The sequence below is a fragment of the Aethalodelphis obliquidens genome, unplaced genomic scaffold (genome assembly GCF_003676395.1).
Source record: "Aethalodelphis obliquidens isolate GAN/ISIS:26980383/991018 unplaced genomic scaffold, ASM367639v1 scaffold40, whole genome shotgun sequence".
Classification (NCBI taxonomy): Eukaryota; Metazoa; Chordata; class Mammalia; order Artiodactyla; family Delphinidae; genus Aethalodelphis; species Aethalodelphis obliquidens.
In genome coordinates, this window is record NW_020837984.1 from 1,756,885 (window position 1) to 1,781,934 (window position 25,050).

Consider the following 25,050-nt stretch of genomic DNA (forward strand, 5'->3'; position numbering starts at 1 on the left):
CTATTTCCCTCTACTTGCTATCCTCACACCCATATCTTTGTCTACCAAACTTTTACCTGGATTCTCAATAGGAAAAGAGTGCTCGTGAAGTGTCAGAATCACACTGAGAGTTCTTCCCAATGAAATAAGCCTGCCTCTTCCCCATCCCACTCTCACAATTCTGATATGTCCCTTACTGCATGAGGGACATTCATAGATGAAATAGGATTGAATAAATTATAGTGTATAGACAAAATAGTTTGTTACAAACTACATGACAAAGATCTGTTTAAGAATATTCTAAAATTTAAGAAAAAGGAAGAATAGACAAAATGTTAATAAAATTGTTTCATTTTTATTTTCTACTTTACACTTTTCTGTCCAAATACTTGACAATTTGGGAGTTCCCTGGTGGTCCAGTGGTTAGGACTCAGTGCTTTCACTGCCAGGGCCTAGGTTCAATCCAGGATCAATCCCTGGTCAGAGAACTAAGATCCTGCAAGCCGTGCAGTGGGGCCAAAAAAGAAAGAAAAAAAAAAGACAATTAAAATTCTTTCCAAGGAAGTCACACTTACTGTTTTAAGTTCTTGGCGCAACTGCTGGTTATAATTTGTGGACTCTTCTAATCGAGCTTCTAATGCAGCGATTTTTTCTTCTTTTATTTCAAGGGACTTCTTTAGAGTAGATTCTAATTTTGATTCCAAAAGTTTGTATCTATAATCCAAGTATAAAAATAATATAGTTCATTATTGGAGGTCAGAAAATTATTTTTAAAGATAATTTATGACCACAGATACTGATATTATAAATAGACTTTATAAAATAGTCTTTTTAAAAAAGAAGCAAATTAAATTATCCTGCTCTTACTGCCCACTCCCCCTTTTAAACTATTCCTGGTAATGAAAAAACAAAAAATCACTGAGTAAATCAAAGCTCCAAATTACATTTTAGGCTGTCAAAAGCAAAAATTATTACTCAAAAAAGGCATCTGGAAGATCTGAATCTCAAAATATTCCTTTCAGTTTTATAAGAATAGAATCTATACAAAGAGTAAGTGGATGGATTTATCACATTATTAAGCATTCATCTATGATATTAATATGTAATGTATTTATACAAGTACATATGAATAGTTGACTTAAAGCTCACTGAAGACTTTACATTCAGGGCGTAGAGTACTTGCAGAATATTAAAAAAAAAAGGAATGATATGTTAAGACACAAGATACTGGTGACAGAACAGGAAGAGGAAGATAGATCTGAGTGTCAAAATTTTAGTTATCTTTTTGAATGGTGGGTTCATAAGTATTTATATTATTCATAAGATTTTTATTTTTTTTACAAAAAAGGACAGTTCATGAACACACTTTGAGAGTGAACCACAGACTAGGAATTACGGATTAATCTATTTCTACACCTGAGAACCTCAATGACTAAACCAAATAAAAACCTAAAGTACAAATATGAGAAACTTTTATCATACTCTGCCTCTTACTGTAATTAATTTGTGTGTATATATTTTCTGCTCAGCCAGATTTTAAGTTCATTGAGAAAAGAGAACAAATCTCACTCATTTTGGTATTGGCTTGAGTCAACAAACAATTTTAAAGCATGTAATGAGTATGACTTTGGATATATTAAATTTGTGATGCCTGAGTTCTGGACTGTTCAGATAGAGATGTCCAGTAAGCAGAGAATAATATGGGTATTAGCTGAGATGATGGACAGGAATGCTCATGGAATGGATAAGAGGCTTAACAACATAACCCTAGGAAACCATATTTAAAGAGAAGGCACAGGAAAAAGAGCTGTTAAAAGAGAAAGACAAGAGTGATCACATTGCACTCTGTTTGCAATTCTACCACTAAATTTACTTTGTTGCACTCTATCTATTTATACATTCAATTCCACAATTAGACTGTATATTCCTTGATGGCAAGAATAAATATCTTAATAATAAAGGGGGGTCAGAGGGAACAACATCAGTTGAAAGATGAAAAGGTTAGACTAACAAAAGAATTAGGGATACCATCTGAGATTAGAGGTAAAGACAGATGCAGATACACATAATTCTAAGATGGAGGGGATGGAATGTTAAGGGAATTTATGTCTGTGAACTCTAATTTTCTTTGTGATGTTAAGGTTAACTTACTTGCTGAGAAAGAAGCAGGTTTAGTGGCTTAAGACACTTCGTTTCCTGATCCCCCCGATTCGATCATAGTTATTAACTGATCTCAATTCCCTTTCCTAAAAGTTTTATTTCAATATACATACCCTTATCTCCATATCTAATGCTTTCATTATAAATGAAAATGTGTGGATTAATGAATACACTTACATCTTGCCTAGACTATTACATAGCTTCCTAAATGGTCTCTGTACCTTCAAATTTGTCCCTTTTCTAATCCATCTATAATGTCACTCAGGATTGCTCAAAACACCTTTGTGCTTTATTTGCATGGAATGCCCTTCCCCATTTCCACCTTGCAAATTTCTGTCATTCTTCAAGATCCAGCTGAAACATTATTATTTATTTGATGCCTGATAATCAGCAGGTAATGAAAGCTTAATTAACATTGATTAATTGTATGAAGTAAGGTTTGGGAAGAGATACCACAGTGTGAAGGGCCCCTCAAAAGCTGGGTTTGTAAATTTAAAACAGGGTCAGTTAAGGCAGCTGCATGGTTTACTGTACTTTTTGCTCTACATTTAAAATGTCTTACACATGACAGGTAGAAAATCTGTCTGAATAAAGCAGAGATGCATATTCAGTATCTATATTAAAAGATAGTCAACTAAATTGTCCATTAACAATGTGTTTAACTCAAAAAATCTTTTCTCATGAAATATCTATATAGTAATTAATTCAATTAAGATTGCTTGAATTGATTGCTAGAATAAATGCCTCAAATTACCTCTATTTGTTATTATAGAACTAACTTTTTTTTTTTTTTTTTTTTGCGGTATGCGGGCCTCTCACTGTTGTGGCCTCTCCCGCCGCGGAGCACAGGCTCCGGACGCGCAGGCTCAGCGGCCATGGCTCACGGGCCCAGCCGCTCCGCGGCATGTGGGATCTTCCCAAACTGGGGCACGAACCCGCATCCTCTGCATTGGCAGGCGGACTCTCAACCACTGCGCCACCAGGGAAGCCCTATAGAACTAACTTTTAAAAGTATCAATCTATTCTATTAACTTTGAATATTCTCAAAATTACATAAATAAATCCCATATAATCAGCATTAATTTTTCCTATATATATTTAATATAAAATATACTTACTAGAACAGTAATAATGGGTAGACAGCAAAAATACAAATTATATAGTTACAAAAATTCCAATGAATTAAAATCTAGTGTACAAAAAACAATATTCTTAACAATACACACTTCTATTCTAGCTGGAATCACGTGGCTAACTAGATGCCAAATAGTAGACTACTTGAAAATCCAATTAACTGAGAGACTATATTTACCATGGTAAATTCTCTTTAAACCTGTTGAACATTCTCAAATTAAAATATATAAGTTAATTTTTTATTCTGTTTGTCAAGCCTTTGTTTTTCACATTATTTTCATACCTTAATTGCTTCTCAGTCTCAAAATTAATGTTTGAAAAACAAAAAAATTATTTCCACTGTTTCTCAGATAGACTTAGTACTCACCTGTCATCAGTACTCTGCTCATCATGTAAGAGTCGCTCTTTATTTAACCCTATCTTCTCAAGCTCATGAGTTAATTTTTCAAGATCATTATTCATTTGTTGAGTCTTCAGTTTTTCACTCACCAAATCCTTATTTTAAAAGTAATGTAAAACTCACATGAGTGTTATGAACATAAACATCCGAGAAATTCAGCCAAGATTCCAACTACCACCATCCAGGAGTACATACAATTTAAACCAGGAAAGACAGAAATGCTGTTGCTGAGCTTTTCCTTCATCAATAAAAGAGTTAGGCAACAAAATTATCACCTAGTTCAAAGAGTATTGTTTTCCTTCTTTTAGTTTGCTAATAGTTCGTTTTAACTTTTTAGTGTTTAAAAACTAAAAGGAGAAACTTGTACTTGTGATTATACACCTTAGGCTTGAAAACTGTGGGGAAAACAACACATATGCATTAACTTAATAATGAACTAGAACCTTATTGCACATTTCTTCCTATGAATATATGTTGGATATAACACCCTTCTCCCACCACAAGCACCCCTCTCCCAGTGGAAGAGGCCTAAGATATTGAACTGAATAACTAGGGGGAATTCTTAGAGATGGGACCAGGAACCTATTGTTCATGTCTGTAAGACTGTAGAACAACAGAAAGTAAAAAAAAGAAAGGATAATAATGGTCTCTTCTCAATGCCTCTTTAGCAGAAAGGCATATTTCCCAATGTGAGCTTCTGCCAGAATGCCAACTAAGGTATTTTTCAATTGAACTTAAAGGGTTATCATATATAGTATAGCATAGGGATAGCAAGTAAGAGCCAAGCATGCTATCTCCTGAGCTATACCAACAATTTATTGCCAATCTACTCATAAATTTCAGAATTCTTCTCAACACACAGATCCAACCAACTACCAATTGTTCAACGTTGACCTTTAAATTCAATCTGATTTGCATTCTGTAGCTTAGAAGTCAAAATTCAAGGGGCTTTGAAGTCTGAAAGATCTGGATTTAAATCCAGGAATCCAAATCTACCATTGTGGTCTTAAGTAAGTTACTTAATGTCTCTGAACCTCAATTTTCTAATCTAATGGAGATAACACCTATAAAGGATTGGCTGTAAAAACTGTCCAGTATTTGGCACATTCAATAATTAGTAGCTATCACATTCAGTAACAGTTTTGATCAAAGGTTTTAATATTACTCTGAAATAAAAGTATAAAATTATAATGTAATAAATAAGTCAGATAACACATGGAAACCTTATTATTACAATTTCTTTAAAAATACAATTTATATTTACTCCTTAGTTTAACAAAAGTAGGAAACTTGGAAACTGCTTCTAATTCTAAATTTCTACTTTGAACCATAAATAGATGATGCAAATTACTGCAATAAAAGTTAAAGAGCCCTGAGTTAAAAATATAAAAAAATCTGTCTGAAATTTAAGTAACTATATTTACCTCTCGTAATGTAACTAAAGTTTTTATATCAATAGTTGCTCTTTTCACAAGCTCCTTATTTTCTTTCTCTAATTCTTTCAGACGAATGCAGGATTCTTTATAAATACCAATCTCTTTGAAAAGGGTTTTGTTTTCTTTTTCCAAATTTCCAATTTTCACATTATTTTCTTCTAATGTGGTATCTTTTATTTCTGCTTGTTGTCGGAGTCTCTTATTTTCCTTCTCCAGTTGTTTCTTATCCTTTTCCAGTTGAGAAGTCTCTTGTTCTAATGATTTGTTTTCTTTTTCTAGCTGTTCTAGTCTTTTGCTAGATATTTTTAACTCTTCTAGGTTTTTTTGCAGTGTTTGATTTTCCATCTCTAAGTCTTGTAGTTCACTTTCCAACTGCTGAATTTTTTTATTGCTGTTTTCTAGGGCTTTCTGTAGCCTTTGATTTTCCGTATCTAAACCCTGGTAGCTAACCTCTAAGCGTTCTGTTTTCTTGAAAGATGCTTTCATGAGCTCTAAACCTTTCTTAAGTTGTTCTTTTTCACTTTCCAGTTCTTTGTTTTCTAGTTGTAGCTGAGCCATTTTCATGCTTGCACACTTTAAAGATTCTACATTCCTTCGCAGTTCTAAGTTTTCCTCATCAAGCTGGGAATTCTCTTTCTCTAGGGATTCTAACTGAAAAGTAAGGTTTTTAAAGCTATCCAATGTTTTTTTATATTTCCTATTTTCTCTTTCTAGCTCTGAATTTTCTTGTTCTAAGGCCTCAATTTTTTCACAAGTAATTTTTAAATTGGTTATCTTTTTCTGTAACAATTCATTTTCTTTTTCAAGATGATGTAACTCATTTTCAAGTTCTTCTGCTCGTTCTCCTTTTTCTTTATAATGTTCCAATTCTTTTCTGATTTGCCTTTTTTCAAATTCAATCTTGCTTAGCTTGCTACTTGTTTCCTTGATAGATTCATGGAGAATTTTATTTTCTTTTTCAACGTCTTTCACCCTTGCTTCAGCACTTATCTGGGAGCGCTGCCTTAAGGAGGACACAGTTTGATTCAGATGTTCATTTTCCTGTTCCAATATTTTAATCTAATTAAAAAAAAAGAAAGGAGAAAATTTAAAACTTAACTGAACATGAATTAAATATTTTAACTTACATAGTTTTCCCCCCTCCAAAAACTAACAGGGAAATCACACCATAAAAAGGTGCTAAGGGCTTCCCTGGTGGCGCAGTGGTTGGGAGTCCGTCTGCCGATGAGGGGGACGCGGGTTCATGCCCCAGTCTGGCAAGATGCCGCGGAGTGGCTGGGTCTGTGAGCCATGGCCGCTAGGCCTGCACATCTGGAGCCTGTGCTCCGCAACAGGAAAGGCCACAACAGTGAGAGGCCCACATACCACACACACACAAAAAAAGGTGCTAAAACCGTCTACCTTAATTTTAATTCCAACAAATATTTACTGAGAGATCACCGTGTACATATACTGACAAGTCTTTAAAGTTCACATCTTTAGGGAATCCATAATGTAAAGGAATGGTTAAAAGAAATGTATTGAATATTAATCAAAATGATCTTCAGATCATTTATGGTTACATGATTTAAATTCAAATATGAGTATAGGTGAAATGTACATACATGTCTTCTTGAAGATACAAGCTTTTACGTTCATTCAATAGATTTCGCAATGCATATACACAGTGAGTCCTCAGTAAATACACTATTTGCTCTATGTGCATGTCTATTGGTGTGTATTTGTGTGTATTTATTCCCTAAAAGAATTCTAATTTTGAAATATCAAATAACAAAATCTCTGGTACATTTTAAAACTAGTCCATCCAATTTATACCATGGCCTACTGTAATGGTTCTTAAAATTCGGTGTGTAAAACAGTCCCAAGAACCTTGTAAAAGTAGAGATTCATACTTAGCTCTAGAATTTTTCTTCTGTAGCTCTATGGAAATCTGTATTTTTATAGGTGGCCTGAGGACTATACCTAGATAATACAAAACAAATCATTTGACTGCTTTTTTTTTTTTTTTTTTTCCTTTTTGGCCACACCGTGCAGCATGCAGGGTGTGGGATCTCAGTTCCCTGACCAGGGATCAAACCCATGACCCCTGCAGTGTAAGCGCAAAGTCCTAACCACTGGACTGTCAGGTAAGTCCCCATTTTACTTATAAAAATTAGAAAATTTAAAACAGCCAGTCACTTAATCTATTCAATTCTCAGTTTCCTCAAGCATAAAATGAGAATAACCAATAAACACTTGAAAGCAAGTATGAAAATATCCAAGATATGTGCTGCGACCACTTGTCCCTCCTTAGCGGGATCAGAGTAGAGCTGCATTTCACCCCAACTTCATTCAGGGACTTTAAAATCTGCAGTTCTATTCCACTGACACTTGAAAGCAATTCAAACACAGGTACCACAAATTTTATACCAGATAATTATTAAGCACACTGGCAATTTAAAAAATTCTAAGCTTTCCCTTCAACTTTCCTAAAATGTATGGGATAGAAAATAAGTCTAAACCATAGTTATGTTAAAATCTAAAAAATTCTAAAATATTTCCATTTAACGTTATTATGAACATTTTGTACAAGCTTTAAAATAACTTGTGTTAATAAATTTTAAAATATGTTGCTTAATAGGAAATTTAAGAACCTGTCTCTCTGAATTTTCTCTAAGTGTTTCAATTGTTTTTTCAAGCTGAGCTTTCTCCTTCATTAGATCCTTGCTTAAATTCTGACAATTCTGAAGACTTTGCTTTTCTTGAATAATCTCATTTTCAAGAATTTCAACCTGGAGAAAATGAAACCACAAAACAATATATCATTAAATATTTCACAATAGTGAAAACATGTAAAAACAAAAGCTAATCATTGAATAAAGGATAGAACACAGTTTTAATACTCAAATTTAAGAATTTCATAGAAATTTAAGAATTTAAGAATTTCATAGAAATTTAAGAAATTTAAGAATTTCATAGAAAAATTCAAGTATTGATAACATTCCAAGCTAATTTTAGCAGCTGTATAAAATGTACAGAACATGACTATCTTTCTTATCCTCTGCATCTTTGAGAGCAAAGTTCTACTTCTGAACACAAACATAACTAAATACATACACACATGCCATATGAAGAATGTACAAATCTTATTGAAAACTCTCTTGGCTTGAATGGATTTGTAAAGTGAAATTTTAATTAGTCAAGGAATTTCAGCGCTCAAGAAGGAAAAGATGAGAAAATGAGGAAACAAGAAGGGACTTGGATTAAAATAAAAAGAAAAGAGAAAGAAAAAAGGAGACTACTAGAGAAAAATAAGGTCTGAACAAAACTCCAGCAAATAAATTATACGTTTAAATTTATTATGAATTACACATTTTAAAGATATAATAAAGTATGAGGTTAATAAATATGAAAAAGCAAATTCAACTTCAAAATATACCAAACTATTTATTTCCCATTATATAACATATTCAAACCAGGTAATAAAAAATATAAAGAAGATTTGGGTATGTAAAATACTCCAAGTTTAAATATTACTTAAATCCTTATCTTAATAGTAAGGAACTCTAAGAAATAATATCTCAAAAGCATCAAGTCACAAATCTAATCCAATAACTCAATTCAACATTAATTTATACAATCAGGAAACTTTAAGCTATTAATAACTAATCTGGTTCTCCCATTATTGATTGAAATATATGGATAGTAGTTATTTAATTAAATGCATCTGTTGTGTTATGGAATTCAAGTGAAACATTCAGCTTACAAAAGATATACAATGAATTGATCAAAAATTGCTGGAATCATAAGAATTTACTAATTAGACTTTAAAGCTAATTTCAAAATCAAATTTCCAGATCCAATTATAGTGACAACAAAAATAAAACTGTTCCAAATTCTAAATGGCCACTCTTACTTTAACACTATATTTATTGTGAAATACTTATTAAGATTACTTGGTTAATGAACTAAAGATGATGCAAAAACGTTTTAAGAGAGTAAAACTCTTGCAAGAAAATCAAGGAGTCTAGTCTACCTGCATTATCAAAGGCAGTAGTTCTCAGGGCATGGCTCCAAAACAGCAGGATGAGCATCCCCTAGGAACTTGTTGGAAATGAGAATTCTTAGCCCCCACCCCGGACCTACCAAATGACAAGCCCCGGGCATAGAGCTCAGCAATCTGTACCTTAACAATTCCTGAAAGTGATTCTGAGGCATACCTGTTCAAAACTACTGGTCTAAAAATTAGAGGGATTTTCATAACCGAGTCTAGAAACCCAGGATCCATCGAAGGAAAAACTAGACATGGCTGACTACAAATAGAAATAAAAATTAATTCATAAGGACACATGTATAAGAATATTTATTACAGTATTGTTCACAGTGACCAAGAATGGGAAACAAAAGTGAAAGCACATTTTAGAGAGTATATGTGATGGGAGGGGTTCATAATAAAAATATCAGGTATGCTTTTATAATATGATTTCTATTTATGTATAGTGTGTGTGTGTGTGTGTGTGTGTGTGTGTGTGTGTGTGTGTGTGTGTGTGTATGGGCAGAAAGATATGCAAAAATAAATTACTTGGTCTAACTGTCCCACAATTGGAAAACAGAATATCTTAGAGATATTGCAGGTTTGGATCCAGACCACTGCAATAAAGCAAATACCGCAATTAAATGAGTCACATGAGGGCTTCCCTGGTGGCACAGTGGTTGAGAGTCCGCCTGCTGATGCAGAGGACACGGGTTCGTGCCCCGGTCCGGGAAGATCCCACATGCCGCGGAGCGGCTGGGCCCGTGAGCCATGGCCGCTGAGCCTGTGCTCCGCAACGGGAGAGGCCACAACAGTGAGAGGCCCGCGTACCGCAAAAAAAAAAAAAAAAAAGAGTCACATGAATTTTACGGTTTCCCAGTGCATATAAAAGCTGTGTTTACACTACACTGTAGTTTATTAAGTGTGCAATAACATTATGTCTAAAAAACCAATGTACACACCTTCAAATACTTTACTGCTAAAAATGTTAACCATCATCTGAGCCTTCAGCAAATCATAATCTTTTTGCTGGTGAAGGGTCTTGCCTAGTCGTTGATGGTTGCTGACTGACCAGCGTAGTAGTTGCTGAAGGTTGGGTGACTGCAATTTCTTATGCATTGATTGACTCTTCCTTTCATGAATGATTTCTCTGTAGCATGCATCAGAATATTTTTCAAAATTGGAGTCACTTCTCTTAAACATTGCCACTGCTTTATCAACTTTATGTAATATTCTAAGTCCTTTGTTATCATTTCAACTATCTTCACAGCATCTTCACCAGTAGATTCCATCTCAAGAAACCACTTTCTTTGCTAACACATAAGAAGCAACTCCTAATCTATTAAAGTTCTATCATGAGAGTGCAGCAATTCAGTCACATCTTCAGGCTCCATTTCTGATTCTGGTTCTCTTGCTATTTCCTCCACATCTGCAAAACTTCCTCCACTGAAGTCCTGAACCCCTCCAAGTCATCCATGAGGGTCAGAATCAACTTCTTTCAAACTCCTATTAATGTTGTTACTTTGACCTCTTCCCATGAATCGCAAATGTTCTTAATGGCATCTAGAATGGTGAATCCTTTCCAGAATGTTTTCAATTGACTTTGCCCAGATCCATCAGAGGAATCACCTTCTATGGCACCTATAGCCTTACAAAATATATTTCTTAAAGAATAAGACTTGAAAGTCGAACTTACTCCTTGATCCATGTGTGGCAGAATGGATGTTGTCTTAGTGGGCATGAAAACATGAATCTCATTTTAAGTCTACACCAGAGCTCTTAGGTGAACAGGTGCATTGTCAATGATCGGCAGTATTTTGAAAGAAATTTTTGTTTGAGCAGTAAGGTCTCAAAAGTGGGCTCAGAATAGTCAGTAAATCATATTATAAACAGATGTGCTGTCACCCAGCCTTTGTTGTTCCACTGAGAGAGCACAGGGAAAGTAGATTAAGCAGAATTCTTAAGGGCCCTAGGATTTCTGGAATGGTAAATGAGCACTGACTTCAATTTCAAGCCACCAGCTGCATTAGCCCCTTACCAAGAGAGTCAGGCTGTTCTCTGAAGCTTTGAACCTTGGCACTGACTTACCCTCTCTAGCTATGGAAGTCTTAGACGGCATCTTCTTCCAATAGAAGGCTGTTGTGACTACGCTGAAAATCCACTGTTTAGTGTAGCCACCTTAATTAATTATATTAACTAGATATTCTGGATAATTAAATACAGCTTCTACATCAGCACTTGCTGCTTCCTGTTGTACTTTTATGTTATGTAGACAGCTTCTTTCCTTCAATCTCACAAACCAACCTCTGCAAGGTTCAAACTTTTCTTCTGAAGCTTCCTCACCTCTCTCAGCCTTCAAAGAATCAAAGACAGGGCATTGCTCTGGATTAGGCTTTGGCTTAAGGGAATTTTGTGGCTGGCATGTCTTCTATCCAGACTACTAAAACTTTCTCCATATCAGCAATAATGCTCTTTCACTTTCTTATCATTCATATATTCACTGGAGTAGCACTTTTAATTCCCTTCAAGAACTTTTTCTTTGAATGCACAACTTGGCTAACTGGTGCAGGAGGCCTATCTCTCAGCCTGTCTTGGCTTTCAACACGCCTTCTTCACTAAGCTTAATCATTTCTAGCTTTTGATTTAAAGTGAGAGACGTGCAACACTTCCTTTCACTTGAACACAGAGGCCACTGTAGGTTATTAACTGGCCTAATTTCAATATTGTTTGTCTCAGGGAATATGGAGGGCCAAGGAGAAGAAGAGAGACGGGGGACTCACCAGTCAGTGGAGAAGTCAGAACACACACACCATTTATGGGTTAAGTTCACTATCTTACATGGGTGCAGTCTGTGGCGCCCCCAGACAATTATAATACTAACATCAAAGATCACTGATTAGACATCACCATAACAAATACAATAACAATGAAAGAGTTTGAATATTGTGAAAATTACCAAAATGTGACACAGAGACACGAAGTAATAAGCAAATGCTGTTAGAAAAATGGTTCTGATAGATTTGTCTGAAGCAGGGTTGCCTAAACTTTCAAGCTGTAAAAACCACAATTATCTGTGAAGTGAAGTAAAATGCAATAAAAAAAGGGTACACTTGTATTTCTTTTCAAAGTCTAGTTAAAATTCAGGTTTCATAATCCCTAAATTGTGGTCTCTAAATACCACTTCCCACTAAAAGGAACAAGCGCTTTTTGGAGAAATGGCTGTTTTTAGGACTGAGGCAGGAAATGTTTAAGAGAACACTTTGTCGTGGTAGAAAGCAAGGAAGCTCTCCAGGAGTGCTAAGGTCATGTCATAAGGATTCAGGAAGCAGCTTAAAGAGTTGGGAGAGTAAGAAAAATAAATACAGTGTATTAAAATGCTTTACATATTTTTAAATCCATGAGTTCATAACAACACTAAAACAAACAACAAACTCACTCATTAACTATCTCAGGAGGATATGAGAGAACTGATTCATTACTAGGAAACTGGTAAATAAAGGTAAAGAATGAAACATTCATCCTACTTTACCCCTAAGAGCTGTTCTCAGAGTAACCAGTGGTGTTTTTTTTTTTTAAACCAATAGTTTTTAAAAAGAAAAGTTTTTTCTTATAGAAATACTCCAGCTACCAAATTAAGAAGGGATGATATAATATCAAGATTTTGTAACCTCTGATTAATTCAGGGATCTAAGCAAATGATTTTCTATGACAACTAACATCACAGAAAGAGAGACAACCAGACATATGTCCCCTGTTTGAGGTTTCTTCAATAGAAAAATTGCTAGGAAAGAAGAGTCAATCTATAGACTAAAAAAGACTTAAGGGACCCATCAACTGATTGAATGTACTGATCTTATTTGGATTCATATTCAAATAAAATATTTTTTAAAAATCTTAATAGATTTGGAAAAATTTAAATGCTGGCCCAAAACTATGATCTTTTAAGTGTGATAATGTCACTGTTCTTTTTTAAAAAAAATTCCTTACTTTTTAGAGATTTATACTGAGATATTTATTGGTGAAATAGTACGACATCTAGGATTTACTTCAAAATCATCTAGTGGCTGTTAGGAGAGTATCAAGGGTAGAAGTAAGACTGGCTATAAGTTAATAATAATTGAAGCTGAATGAATGAGTCTAGAGCTGAATGAGTTCATTCACTTCACATTTATGTAAGTTTGAAATTTTATATAATAAGTTAAAATAATATTGAGGGTACACTAAAAGTTGGAAAATAAATGTTCTATCTCAGTGCTATTTATTTATACTTTTACATATACTTTTTTACATTACATTAAATATTAATTTTTATTTACCTTCTTACTTAGTCTTTGATTTTCTTTTTCAATTTTCAGGATTTTGGAAGTGGTGCCTTCTGCAGAATCCATAGTACTCCGAAGCTCTTCTACAGTTTTTGTCAAACTCTGATTTTCCATCTCCAACTTCAACAACCTACTTGATGTCAATTCATTTACCTCATGGCCCAAGGATTTCTGTGGTGCTATAATATTGAAAAATACGTCACTGGTAAAACTATGTTTACTCTTCACTATTTAAAATATTTAGTGTAAATACACTAAATCACCCGGTCCTTAACTTTATAAAAAATTTATAAAGTTATGCAAGATAGACACAGTAAGAAAAGAGATATAAAATACAGGTAAATATTGAATTTCTAATGCATCCATAAGCATTCTAGTGAAAGAAAAAGTACAAAATTTAGACTGAAGTGACTAGACTTTCAGTTCCAGTTCCATGAGAAATTAACTTTAACCTCAATGACTCTTAGGTTACTTTGACAAAATATAGTTATTACCCTGTGTATCTAATAGAGTCACCGTGTGACTCAAATAAGAAGTATAAAGCATATCCTACGTCACACTTTCAAAGATAAAGGAAAACAGTTTGAGGGGGAAAAAAATCCTAATCTGATTCTGAGAAAGGCAAGACAGTACTATACACTGGTCACTTCGAAAAAGTCTTTCTCTAAATGAAGAATCCCGGCTAATTACGTATAAACAGCAACATGCAGTCCATTCTGCCAACAGAAATCATCTTTCTAAGTAGCTTTCAGCATTCTATTTTTTAAAATAAGAAAACTGAGTTTCGACTTCTGTAAATGATGCTCTCCAGTAAGCCAAAAATAATTATTTTTAATAACCCTATAACAGACTCATTACATATTTTGATGATATAAAAATATTAGGATTTACAAATGAAATATGACACTTAGAATTTATTTTGAAATCCTAGACTTTAGGAAGGGAAATAAACAGATATACAGGAGGGAACTTCTGGGTCTGTCTACTTTTGCGTACATTTGAAATCCTCCATTATAAAAAGCAAAGAAACACACACACACAAACATGTAGCCACACAAGTCACACATTCTTTTAAAAATGAGGTAGAGTAAAATATCTCCTAGATTTTAAGTAAAGAAAGCCTCAATTCTTATTTCAAGCTTTTGTTCTAGTCAGCACATTGTTAATCTTTTATTAAAAGCTAGTATACTAGGTAGTCATTGACTTTTTATAAATTCCATTAGTTGTCCAAGTCTTCTTAAGTACAACTCTAATTGCATGATTTGAGGTCATGCATTTCAATTAAACAAGATCAGGCTACAAAACATATGCCTTAATAAAGCTTTCAATACTACATGCTTTGAAGAAGCTTCCAGTCAGACTACAAAGACTTTAAAAGGATACTTAACGACACATTTTTAACATGGAAGATTGTCTACGTTATATTCTTAGATGAAAAAAGGAATCTTAATTGTATATACACACTGATCTGATGATATAAAAAATAACCCTGTGTAGGAAAATTCTAGAAGCAAATTTTGTGAAATGTAAAAGGCAAGAATTATTAGTGACCTTGATTTCCTTCTTTATCTTTTTCCAGAGTTTGCAAATTTTCTAGAAAGTCCCTTGTAAAGTTAAAAAAAAAAGTATGCCACACTAAATGAATTTTATGTTCTATGACCCCTGCAAAACAACTGTGATATAATGACAATAATAATAAAAAACACTCAAATGCTTACTATTTACTAGGCACAGTTCTAAAGGGCTTCATTAACAAATTCAACCCTCACAACAACCCTGTAAGATAGTACTTACTATTATTATCCCCACTTAACAGGTGAGAAAACTCCTAACAGTGTAATTTTAACTGTTGTAGTACAAAACATTTAAGTCTGAATTGTTTTCTTTGTAACTCAATTCACATGGAATACAGTAAAAAAGTTCCACAAATATTTTAAGTAACACATCCCAGCAAATTCATTCTCAGCTGAACATAATCACTTACTATGAAGTCAATTTACATGGGGTGCCAGAATCCGGAATTAGGTTCTCAAGAGTAAAATTAGGAAAAGCCTAATAGTAATAAATATGATGAGTCATCTGTAGAAGTAACCTCTTTAAGCGCCAGGTTATAAGCTCTTTCAGACCTTATGTCTACCTCACCACTATATCCTCAGGGCCTGGTATAATATTTTACACATGGTAGGTGCTTAATACATATCTGCTGAAGGAAGAAAAACAGGTATAATAATCTAAATACTGGGTAACTAAGGAATTAGGGAACGAGTCTAATTCAAATAAATGTGACTTGGGTATAATTTCAATAAAGTATTGTATAGCAGTATTAGCAAACTCAAAGCTTTAACACAAAAAGCTACATTGTATGTGTGTGCCCCAGCTTTAATAAAGAGGACAAGTTAATGTGGAGCCTAGGGAAATAGAGCCAAAAGTTAAAAATTTATCTGGGGTCTTTCATTACCTCCAGGGTATAAATGGTAGGTATAATCCCAAAATCCAACATACTGATGAAAGTAGCCATAAAGATCCTTAACTTGCTTTATTCTGGCTACATATTCACCAAAGAATATTCCCACTGCATTCTGATTTCCTATTTAGGTTTGCCAAAAGTCAAAGAACATGGTGACCAGCTAATGACTTTTCTTTTCTATTTAGTAGATGGCTGTATCTCTCAAAATAAATTAATAAACTGATATCCCAGTTTATTGTGATATGAACATGAAATTGTGCCTAACTGATCGAATCTGCTACTGCACTCAAAGTTGAGTTGTAAGACATGCAAAGATAAGGACCAGACCCAGGCATATGGAAATTAACACATTACTCTGTGAAATTCTATCTAGAGAGATATGTGGCCTTTTGCGACATCTCCAACCAGGGAAAATAAAGAACAGCAATGAAATATCCAGAAATGTAAGTATAAATACAATTTCATTTATTCATTCATCCATTTAAATAAAAAAAGAGTATTGGAAATACCTTCAGAAAGTTCACTAGTTCTGGATATTTGTTCCAGCTCCCAGCCAAGATGTAATGATTCGTCCATACTTTGTTTCTGTGCCATTTCCAAAGTCATATTTTCTTCCATTAATTCTTCAATCTTTTTTCTATCCATATCACGCTCCTTTTTTATTGGCAGGGAGTAGGGAGAGAAAAGAAAGCTAAGAAACAGTACAATTTCAAGCTAATATTTTATTACTTATAACTTTCATTTATCAGAAACTGTATAATGAGATAAATTGTGAGTTCCTTAAAATTTTCACAATTTGAAGCTAGTAATCAATTATAATTATTACTGCCAGTCACTAAACTGATCAGGTCTCTGACATCTTTTTATAGTGATCTTTGGGGACACTGAAAACACCTCTTCATAGTCATTATATTGTTTTAATGATATAACAAATGATTTCTGACCCAATGATAAATTTTAGCAAATAGTTGTATTTCTATATTCTAAAGGAGTGTCTGCACAACGGCTTATTAGGGTTTTCTGAAAAGCAGTAGTCAAAATTAATAAATAATACCCCTCTGTAACAAGAGCGGAAATTTCTACTGCTTCTGAATTCATATGAAATTGGAAGCATCTCATTTATTTAGCTATCTCTTCTCTGTTAAGGCCTTAAGGACACTAACCAACCTTGTCACTATAGGGAAGTCAGATAAATCTTAGAATTTTTACTTACAGGCCATGTAATAAATCTATCTTATAATACGTACCATTTCCATATCATGCAGTTTAGCCTTCAGTTGTAAATTTTCTTTTTCTAATTCATGTAATTTATCAGAACGAGCTCGAGTTCCTTCTAATTGGTCTTCCAACATGGTTTTTGTTTCTAATAAAACTTGATTGTCTTCTTTTAATTCCTGTAAACGTTTCAAGTAGGCTTTATTTGTCACAAATACATTAATATGTTAATCTTTAAAGCTCTGAAACATAAAAATTCTTTATTATAAAGTAAGACATTAAGCGGTCTTTATCAACAGTTCTATGCAAGAGTAAAGCTACTGAGTAACAGAAACATAGTTGGTTTCATTTTATTTCCCAGAATTTAAGTTATTATATAAACAAAATACTCAGGACTTACATTAGGATGAATAATACTACTATAATTTCACATGAAATTGTCAGGGTATATTTAAATTCCTTAGTCACAAGGATAAGGAACTCAGTGTAAGCAGTCTTCCAGATATTTAAGACACCAATCGCCATAGAATCAGGGCTTAATTTATTTACTGAAATAGATTTAGGTTTCTCTCTACTTGAAAGTGAAGAATTTGGGGTTTTTGAGTAAAATACCAAGACTTGAATTAAGACTCACAGAATCATAAACCAAGGCTTTATCAATAAGTATTTTACATAAACATCTTTAAACTCCTACGTATGTTTTGAAGACATGTTCACAAATCTACATTGCTAAGTTTAAGCCTACAGTTTATAAGCTGAAGTCAAGAGAAAGTATATTAAAACAGTGGCATCCATGAGGATCCCTTAATAGTGCCATGCATACGCCTATTTAAACAATTGACAAAGAACAAATATACACCTTATCTTTGCACTCTATGGGTCTATTTTCTGGTAACATTCAGGCTAAGTTCTAACTTTCTCTTATAATGTTTTCATTTCCTGATTTAGCATACTCCTTCTTTCTTATCCCCATATTAAAACTGACCAAAATCTCCTCTGTTTACAGACAATGAAGAAATCATGGAGAAAGGAAAAAAGAATGCCAAGAAGCAAGGATTTTCAGATTCTTGCTGTGAAACTCAACATCATGTAACACAGAACTGCAACCATTAACTAAGAAAAATTGTTTTTTCTACTTTGTTCATACATATATATAAAGAGAGAAGACAAATGGGGGTGGGAGAGAAGAGAGAGAGAGAGAGAGAGAGAGAGAGGGAGACAGATATTGATTTCCCCTTCATTGATCCTAATTTAGTATTCTGAGTTGAGCAGCAATCAGAAATGTGTTTCGCACTCACTTCTAGGAACGAGTTAGAAATTAGTAGAGATATATACTTTATTGTGATTTCAAAAGTGTTCACTACATGTAATACTAAATGAAGGAATGAAAGAAGAGCCCCAAAGAATTCAATAAAATGAATAGCATCCAAAAATCCCTTTTTACAAGTCTAAACAATATGCTAATCTATCATAAAATAAACACCTGATGCTATTTACAGTTTGCTCAATGTTTCCAGAGTTCCTTACATTTATTAAAGTGCATTTTAAATGCATTTTGAAAAATCATAATACTTCTAAAGAAAAGAACTGTGAATGGTTTAAATTACGTAACATACCTCAACTCTTGCCTTATAAAATTCAATATCATGTAGCCTCTCTTTGTATCTGCTAACTTCACTTTCAAGCTTATCAACTCTGACAGCCTTCTCCCGAAGCGCATCTAATTCATCTCGATACATTCTTGCAGAACGAGCATCCGAAAGCAAATTCATGTTCTAAATATAAACACATATTAATATTTAAAATATTATTTTCTATTTTCAAATTGATAATCCTTGGGTTGTACAATTTGAAGAATTTACCAAAAAAACACACAAAAAAACAATGACTTGTGTACTTTTTTTTTGGCCACGCCCTGTGGCATGTAGGATCTTAGCTCCCTGACCAGAGATCAAACCCATGTCCCCTGCATTGGAAGGCCCAGAGTCTTAACCACTGGACTACCAGGGAAGTCCCTGACTTGTGTACTTTATTATTATTATTTTAAAATTATTTATTTATTTGCACCGGGTCTTCATTGTGGGAGGCGGGCTCCTTAGTTGCATTTCACCAGCTCCTTAGTTACGGCACATGAGGTCCTTAGCTGTGGCATGCAAACTGTTGCGGCATGCGTGTGGGATCTAGTTCCCTGACCAGGGATTGAACCCAGGCCCCCTGCACTGGGAGCGCAGAGTCTTATCCACTGCGCCACCAGGGAAGTCCCTGACTTGTGTACTTTAAAAGTGCGATTTTTGTGGGACGATGAGGCCAAGTGGTTAAGGCGATGGACTGCGAAAAGTGTAAATTCAGTGGTATATAAATTACACCTTAATTATTTTTTTTAAATGGGGAGATAAAAAAGCCTTTTTTAAAACCGAGAATATGCATTTTAAACATATATGTTTCTAGGGACTTCCCTGGTGGTCCAGTGGCTAAGACTCCATGCTCCCAATGGAGGGGGAGTGGGTTTGATCCCTGGTCAGAGAACTAGATCCCACATGCTGCAACTAAGAGTTCGCATGCTGCAACTAAAGATCCCAAATGCAGCAATGAAGATCCTGCACATGGCAATGAAGATCCTGCATGACACAACTAATACTCAGTGCAGCTAAATAAATAAATGAATATTAAAAAAAATAATAAAATTAAAAAAATGTATGTTTCTATACAAAAATAAAAGCATATGCTGTATAAAAACTTTTATATATAATGTTCTCCATTAAGAATGTAAAAAATATTCAGAATATTTTAAAGTAAGTAAACCTCTCCTCAACATAACCATTTGCAATGAATTTAAGGGGAAAAGTTAACTTTAAAATGCCAGATAGTAAAAACACAAAAGAGGCAAACTCTTACAAAAGTTGATCATTAGTTACTTTAGAGAAATAATGTTTCTATCCAGACATGTTACCAAAATCGTGCTGAGTTTTTTGTTTGTTTGTTTGTTTGTTTTTCCGGTACGCGGGCCTTTCATTGTTGCGGCCTCTCCCGCTGCGGAGCGCAGGCTCCAGACGCGCAGGCTCAGCGGCCATGGCTCACGGGTCTAGCCGCTCCGCGGCATGTGGGATCTTCCCGGACCGGGGCACGAATCCGTGTCCTCTGCATCGGCAGGCGGACTCTCAACCACAGCGCCACCAGGGAAGCCCATGCTGAGTTTCTAATACTTTCACATGAATGATTACTTGCATATGATTAGTGCATATCTTTACGCCATTTGAAATAAGTATTAAAATTCAACCTTTTTAAAGCCCTCTTGTAATCCTTTGAGTAGCGGTAATCAAGGTGCGATCCAGGGAAATCTGTGGGTCCCTGAAACCCTTCCAGGGAATTCATGAGGTCAAAACTATTTTCATAATAATACTAAGACAGTACTTGTTGTTTTCACTCTCATTCTCTCATGAAGGGACAGTGGAGTTTTCCAGAGGCTACATACATGGCATGTGATATCTTAACAGATTGAATGCAGAAATATTCAATAGATATGAGAATCTGGTAGTCTTCAATTAATCCAGGCATTTAAAGACTTGCCAAAAATATAAAAGACTACTATTCTTCTAATTTTTTTTTGTTTTGGAAAATAATGGTTAATTACTATATAATTTTTATGTTAACATGGAGTGGATTGAGTATTATTTTTAAATGAATTAATAAATACTTTGAAAATTCTTAGTTTTGATTTCAAATATAGTAAATTCCAGTAAAGAGAATACACATTAAATAATCCTCTTTAATCTTCAAGAGTAAAGAAGGGTCTTGGAACCAGAAAGATTGAGAACCACAATTTTAGATGGAACACAAATACAAAAAAACCCTGCTACCAAGAAGTGGAATAGCAGCAACAGCAAACCTAAAACTAAAAATTATGATCCCTAGATTCATTCATCTAGAAAGTTCCCAGTTTATGATTCCACAAGTGAAATGTTCCCTGAATTTAAAATGGCAGGTTAGGTGAAGTAAGGAAAAGAAATAATTATCCAGCCTTACCCCAATCCTTACCATTTATGGGTTAAAGAAGACCTCTTGTACTACCTCTAAATGAAAACGAAACATTACAGAGTAATTAAAAGAAGCAAATTCTTAAACAGTCTTGGTTCAAGATGAAAAAACACAAAGCATTAGAAAAATAAAAATAGTATTTAAAAAAGTAAAAGTTTGGATCTTATTTAGTAGAAACAGTGAAAAATTAAAAAGCATTCTGTCATATATAAGGTTAACATAAAGCACCATCAGACAGCAGAGACCTAGAGGTGTTCCAGCTTCCAAGCCCACAGAAGCCAATACATAAAAAAGAGAAACATGGAACTGGGCCAGTCCTAAGAGTCTCCTTGGAATCTTAGCAAAGTTTGAATAGAACTAATAGAGAAAAAAGAAAACTCCAAAGACCTTTCTAGTTTTGATTTCTAATTTTGGTTGTGGCACTTTTGAAGAGAGAAACACTGAAAAAGTCATTGGATCTCATGAAACCTCAGGAAGCAGTAAGGCAAATGTTATATATTATAAGGAGAAAAATCAATTTCCAATTGATCCTATATAATAAAAGTTCCAGGTACAAACCTCTTGTTGCAGTCTTTTTAGTTCTATTTCCATTTGCTCAAGTTCTTGTTTACAGTCCAACAACTGTTCAGTCTTTTCCTCCCTTAAATGCAAAAAATATTTATTGAATAATAAACTTAATGCTTTGAAAACTATGATCATCATCTGTAACAATACAAATTTATTATCATTACTAAACATCTAGTTTAACATAGTACTGGCCATAACCCCAACCTAGGGAAAAAGATAAAGAAATTGGTATTAGGAATTTATATGACTGGATGTCATGATACTCTCCCAAGGCTAAGAACCTCAGTGACTAATGTCCTCATAGTTCATAAGGTAGCTTCTCTCTCTTCATCTTTTCTGCCATCCCCCAATTCTCACTCTCCTTTAGCTCTTTCTCCCTCTCTGCCTAGTCAAAGACAAATGAGCTGGAAGAGTTTTTATGAAAGGCGATATTATCTGGGTCTGAGACTTCTAACAGTCTCCAAACTATTTTTTTTTATAAATTTATTTATTTATTTTTGGCTGTGTTGGGTCTTAGTTGCTGCGCACGGGCTTTCTCTAGCTGTGGCGAGCGGGGGTTCTCTTTGTTGTGGTGTGTGGGCTTCTCATTGCGGTGGCTTCTCTTGTTGCGGAGCACAGGCTCTACGTGCGCGGGCTTCAGTAGTCGTGGCTCGGGGGGCTCTGGAGCGCAGGCTCAGTAGTTGTGGCTTGCGGGCTTAGTTGCTCCGTGGCATGTGGGATCTTCCCGCACCAGGGCTGGAACCCGTGTCCCCTGAATTGGCAGGCAGATTCTTAACCACTGCGCCACCAGGGAAGCCCCAAACTATTTACAACATTTACAACAACCTAAAGAAAATGATACACTGCCACAGATACCTAATACATTTTTGACCGGAGACGTATTACAGCTACAGGAGTTAGTTACTGCAGAAATCCCCCTGCTAAAATCTTTATCTCTATTGGTTTCTTCCCTGTAGTCCAGACATCTTTGTATTTCTCCTACTATACACTTTTTTCTTTTTTAATTGCTTTGCTTCTAACTCCCATTTTCTATCTCCCCTCCAGAGCCAAGCTTCTCAAAGTTAAGTCTCCACTCACTATCTCTACTTGTCCATCTTCTGTTCTCAAATAATAAAAAGTAAATGTTCATTATGTAAAACAATCTGTTTCTAACATCTTATACCTGCTTAGGTTTAAAATTTTTTTTCACCAGAAAAATTTTTTATTGAAGTATACTTGACACACAATGTTATGTAAAATATGGATATACACTACAGTGATTCAAAATTTTTAAAAGTTATACTCCATAAAATATTGGCTATATTCCCTGTGCTGTATGTACACAATATATCCTGTAGCTTACTTTATACATAAGTTGTACCTCTTAATCCCCTACTCTTATACTGCCCCTCCCCCTTCCCTCTACCAATTGGTAACCACTGGTTTGTTCCCTATATCTATGAGTCTGTTTCTTTCTTGTTACATTCACTAGTTTGTTTTATTTTTTAGATTCGACATATAAGTGACATCATACAGTATTTGTCTTTCTCTGTCTGACTTATTTCACTTAGCATAATACCCTCCAAGTCCATCCATGTTGTTTTAAATGGCAACATTTCATTTTTTATGGCTGCGTAGCACTCCATTCTATGTATACATACCACATGTTCTTTTTTTTTAAACATCTTTATTGGAGTATAACTGCTTTACAATGGTGTTAGTTTCTGCTTTATAACAAAGTGAATCAGTTATACATATACATATATCCCCATATCTCCTCCCTCTTGTGTCTCCCTCCCTCCCACCCTCCCTATCCCACCCCTCTAGGTGCTCACAAAGCACTGAGCTAATCTCCCTGAGCTATGCAGCTGCTTCCCACCAGCTATCTATTTTACATTTGGTAGTGTATGTATGTTCATGCCACTCTCTCACTTTGTCCCAGCTTACCTTCCCCCTCCCCCTATCCTCAAGTCCATTCTCTAGTAGGTATGCGTCTTTATTCCAGTCTTGCCCCTAGGTTCATGGCCACTTTTTTTTTGTTTTGTAGATTCCATATATATGTATTAGCATACAGTATTTGTTTTTCTCTTTCTGACTTACTTCACTCTGTATGACAGACTCTAGGTCCATCCACCTCACTACAAATGACTCAATTTCGTTTCTTTATATGGCTGAGTAATATTCCATTGTATATATGTGCCACATCTTCTTTATCCATTCATCTGTTGATGGACACTTAGGTTGCTTCCATGTCCTGGCTATTATAAACAGAGCTACAATGAACATTGTGGTACATGAATCTTCTTTTTGAATTACGGTTTTCTCAGGGTATATGCCCAGTAGTGGGATTGCTGGGTCATATGGTAGTTCTATTTTTAGTTTTTTAAGGAACTTCCATACTGTTCTCCACAGTGGCTGTATCAATTTACATTCCCACCAACAGTGCAAGAGGGTTCCCTTTTCTCTACACCCTCTCCAGCATATAGTTTGTAGATTTTTTGAGGATGGCCATTCTGACCAGTGTGAGATGATATCTCATTGTGGCTTTGATTAGCATTTCTCTAATGATTAATGATGTTCAGCATTCTTTCATGTGTTTGTTGACAATCTGTACATCTTCTTTGGAGAAATGTCTATTTAGGTCTTCTGCCCATTTTTGGATTGGGTTGTTTGTTTTTCTGATATTGAGCTGCATAAACTGCTTGTAAATTTTGGAGATTAATCCTCTGTCAGTTGCTTCATTTGTAAATATTTTCTCCCATTCTGAGGGTTGTCTTTTCGTCTTGTTTATGGTTTCCTTTGCTGTGCAAAAGCTTTTGAGTTTCATTAGGTCCTATTTGTTTATTTTTGTTTTTATTACCATTTCTCTAGGACGTGGGTCAGAAAGGATCTTGCTGTGATTTATGTCATAGAATGTTCTCCTATGCTTTCCTCTAAGAGTTTGATAGTGTCTGGCCTTACATTTAGGTCTTTAATCCATTTTGAGTTTATTTTTGTGTATGGTGTTAGGGAGTGTTCTAATTACATTCTTTTACATGTAGCTGTCCAGTTTTCCCAGCACCACTTATTGAAGAGGCTGTCTTTTCTCCACTGTATATTCTTGCCTCCTTTATGAAAGATAAGGTGACCATATATGCGTGGGTTTATCTCTGGGATTTCTATCCTGTCCCATTGACCTATATTTCTGTTTTTGTGCCAATACCATACTGTCTTGATTACTGTAGCATTGTAGTATACTCTGAAGTCAGGGAGCCTGATTCTTCCAGCTCCGTTTTTCTTTCTCAAGATTGCTTTGGCTATTCGGGGTCTTTTGCGTTTCCATACAAACTGTGAAATTTTTTGTT

At 34.7% G+C, this 25,050-nt stretch overlaps 1 protein-coding gene across 11 annotated transcripts in view; it reads right to left on the reverse strand.

Moving 5' to 3' along the window:
- CCDC88A (coiled-coil and HOOK domain protein 88A) overlaps window positions 1–25,050 on the reverse strand; it is a 195,923-nt gene that overhangs the window by 36,168 nt on the left and 134,705 nt on the right. For all 11 annotated transcript variants that reach the window (XM_027131699.1, XM_027131700.1, XM_027131697.1 and 8 more), the window contains 9 exons: window positions 21,719–21,800; window positions 18,742–18,900; window positions 17,158–17,304; window positions 16,420–16,564; window positions 13,438–13,622; window positions 7,743–7,880; window positions 5,098–6,168; window positions 3,641–3,768; window positions 555–693 (listed from right to left, as the gene is read on the reverse strand). In XM_027131699.1, coding sequence (XP_026987500.1) covers window positions 555–693; window positions 3,641–3,768; window positions 5,098–6,168; window positions 7,743–7,880; window positions 13,438–13,622; window positions 16,420–16,564; window positions 17,158–17,304; window positions 18,742–18,900; window positions 21,719–21,800 — 2,194 coding nt within the window. The remainder of the gene's footprint in view (window positions 1–554; window positions 694–3,640; window positions 3,769–5,097; window positions 6,169–7,742; window positions 7,881–13,437; window positions 13,623–16,419; window positions 16,565–17,157; window positions 17,305–18,741; window positions 18,901–21,718; window positions 21,801–25,050) is intronic.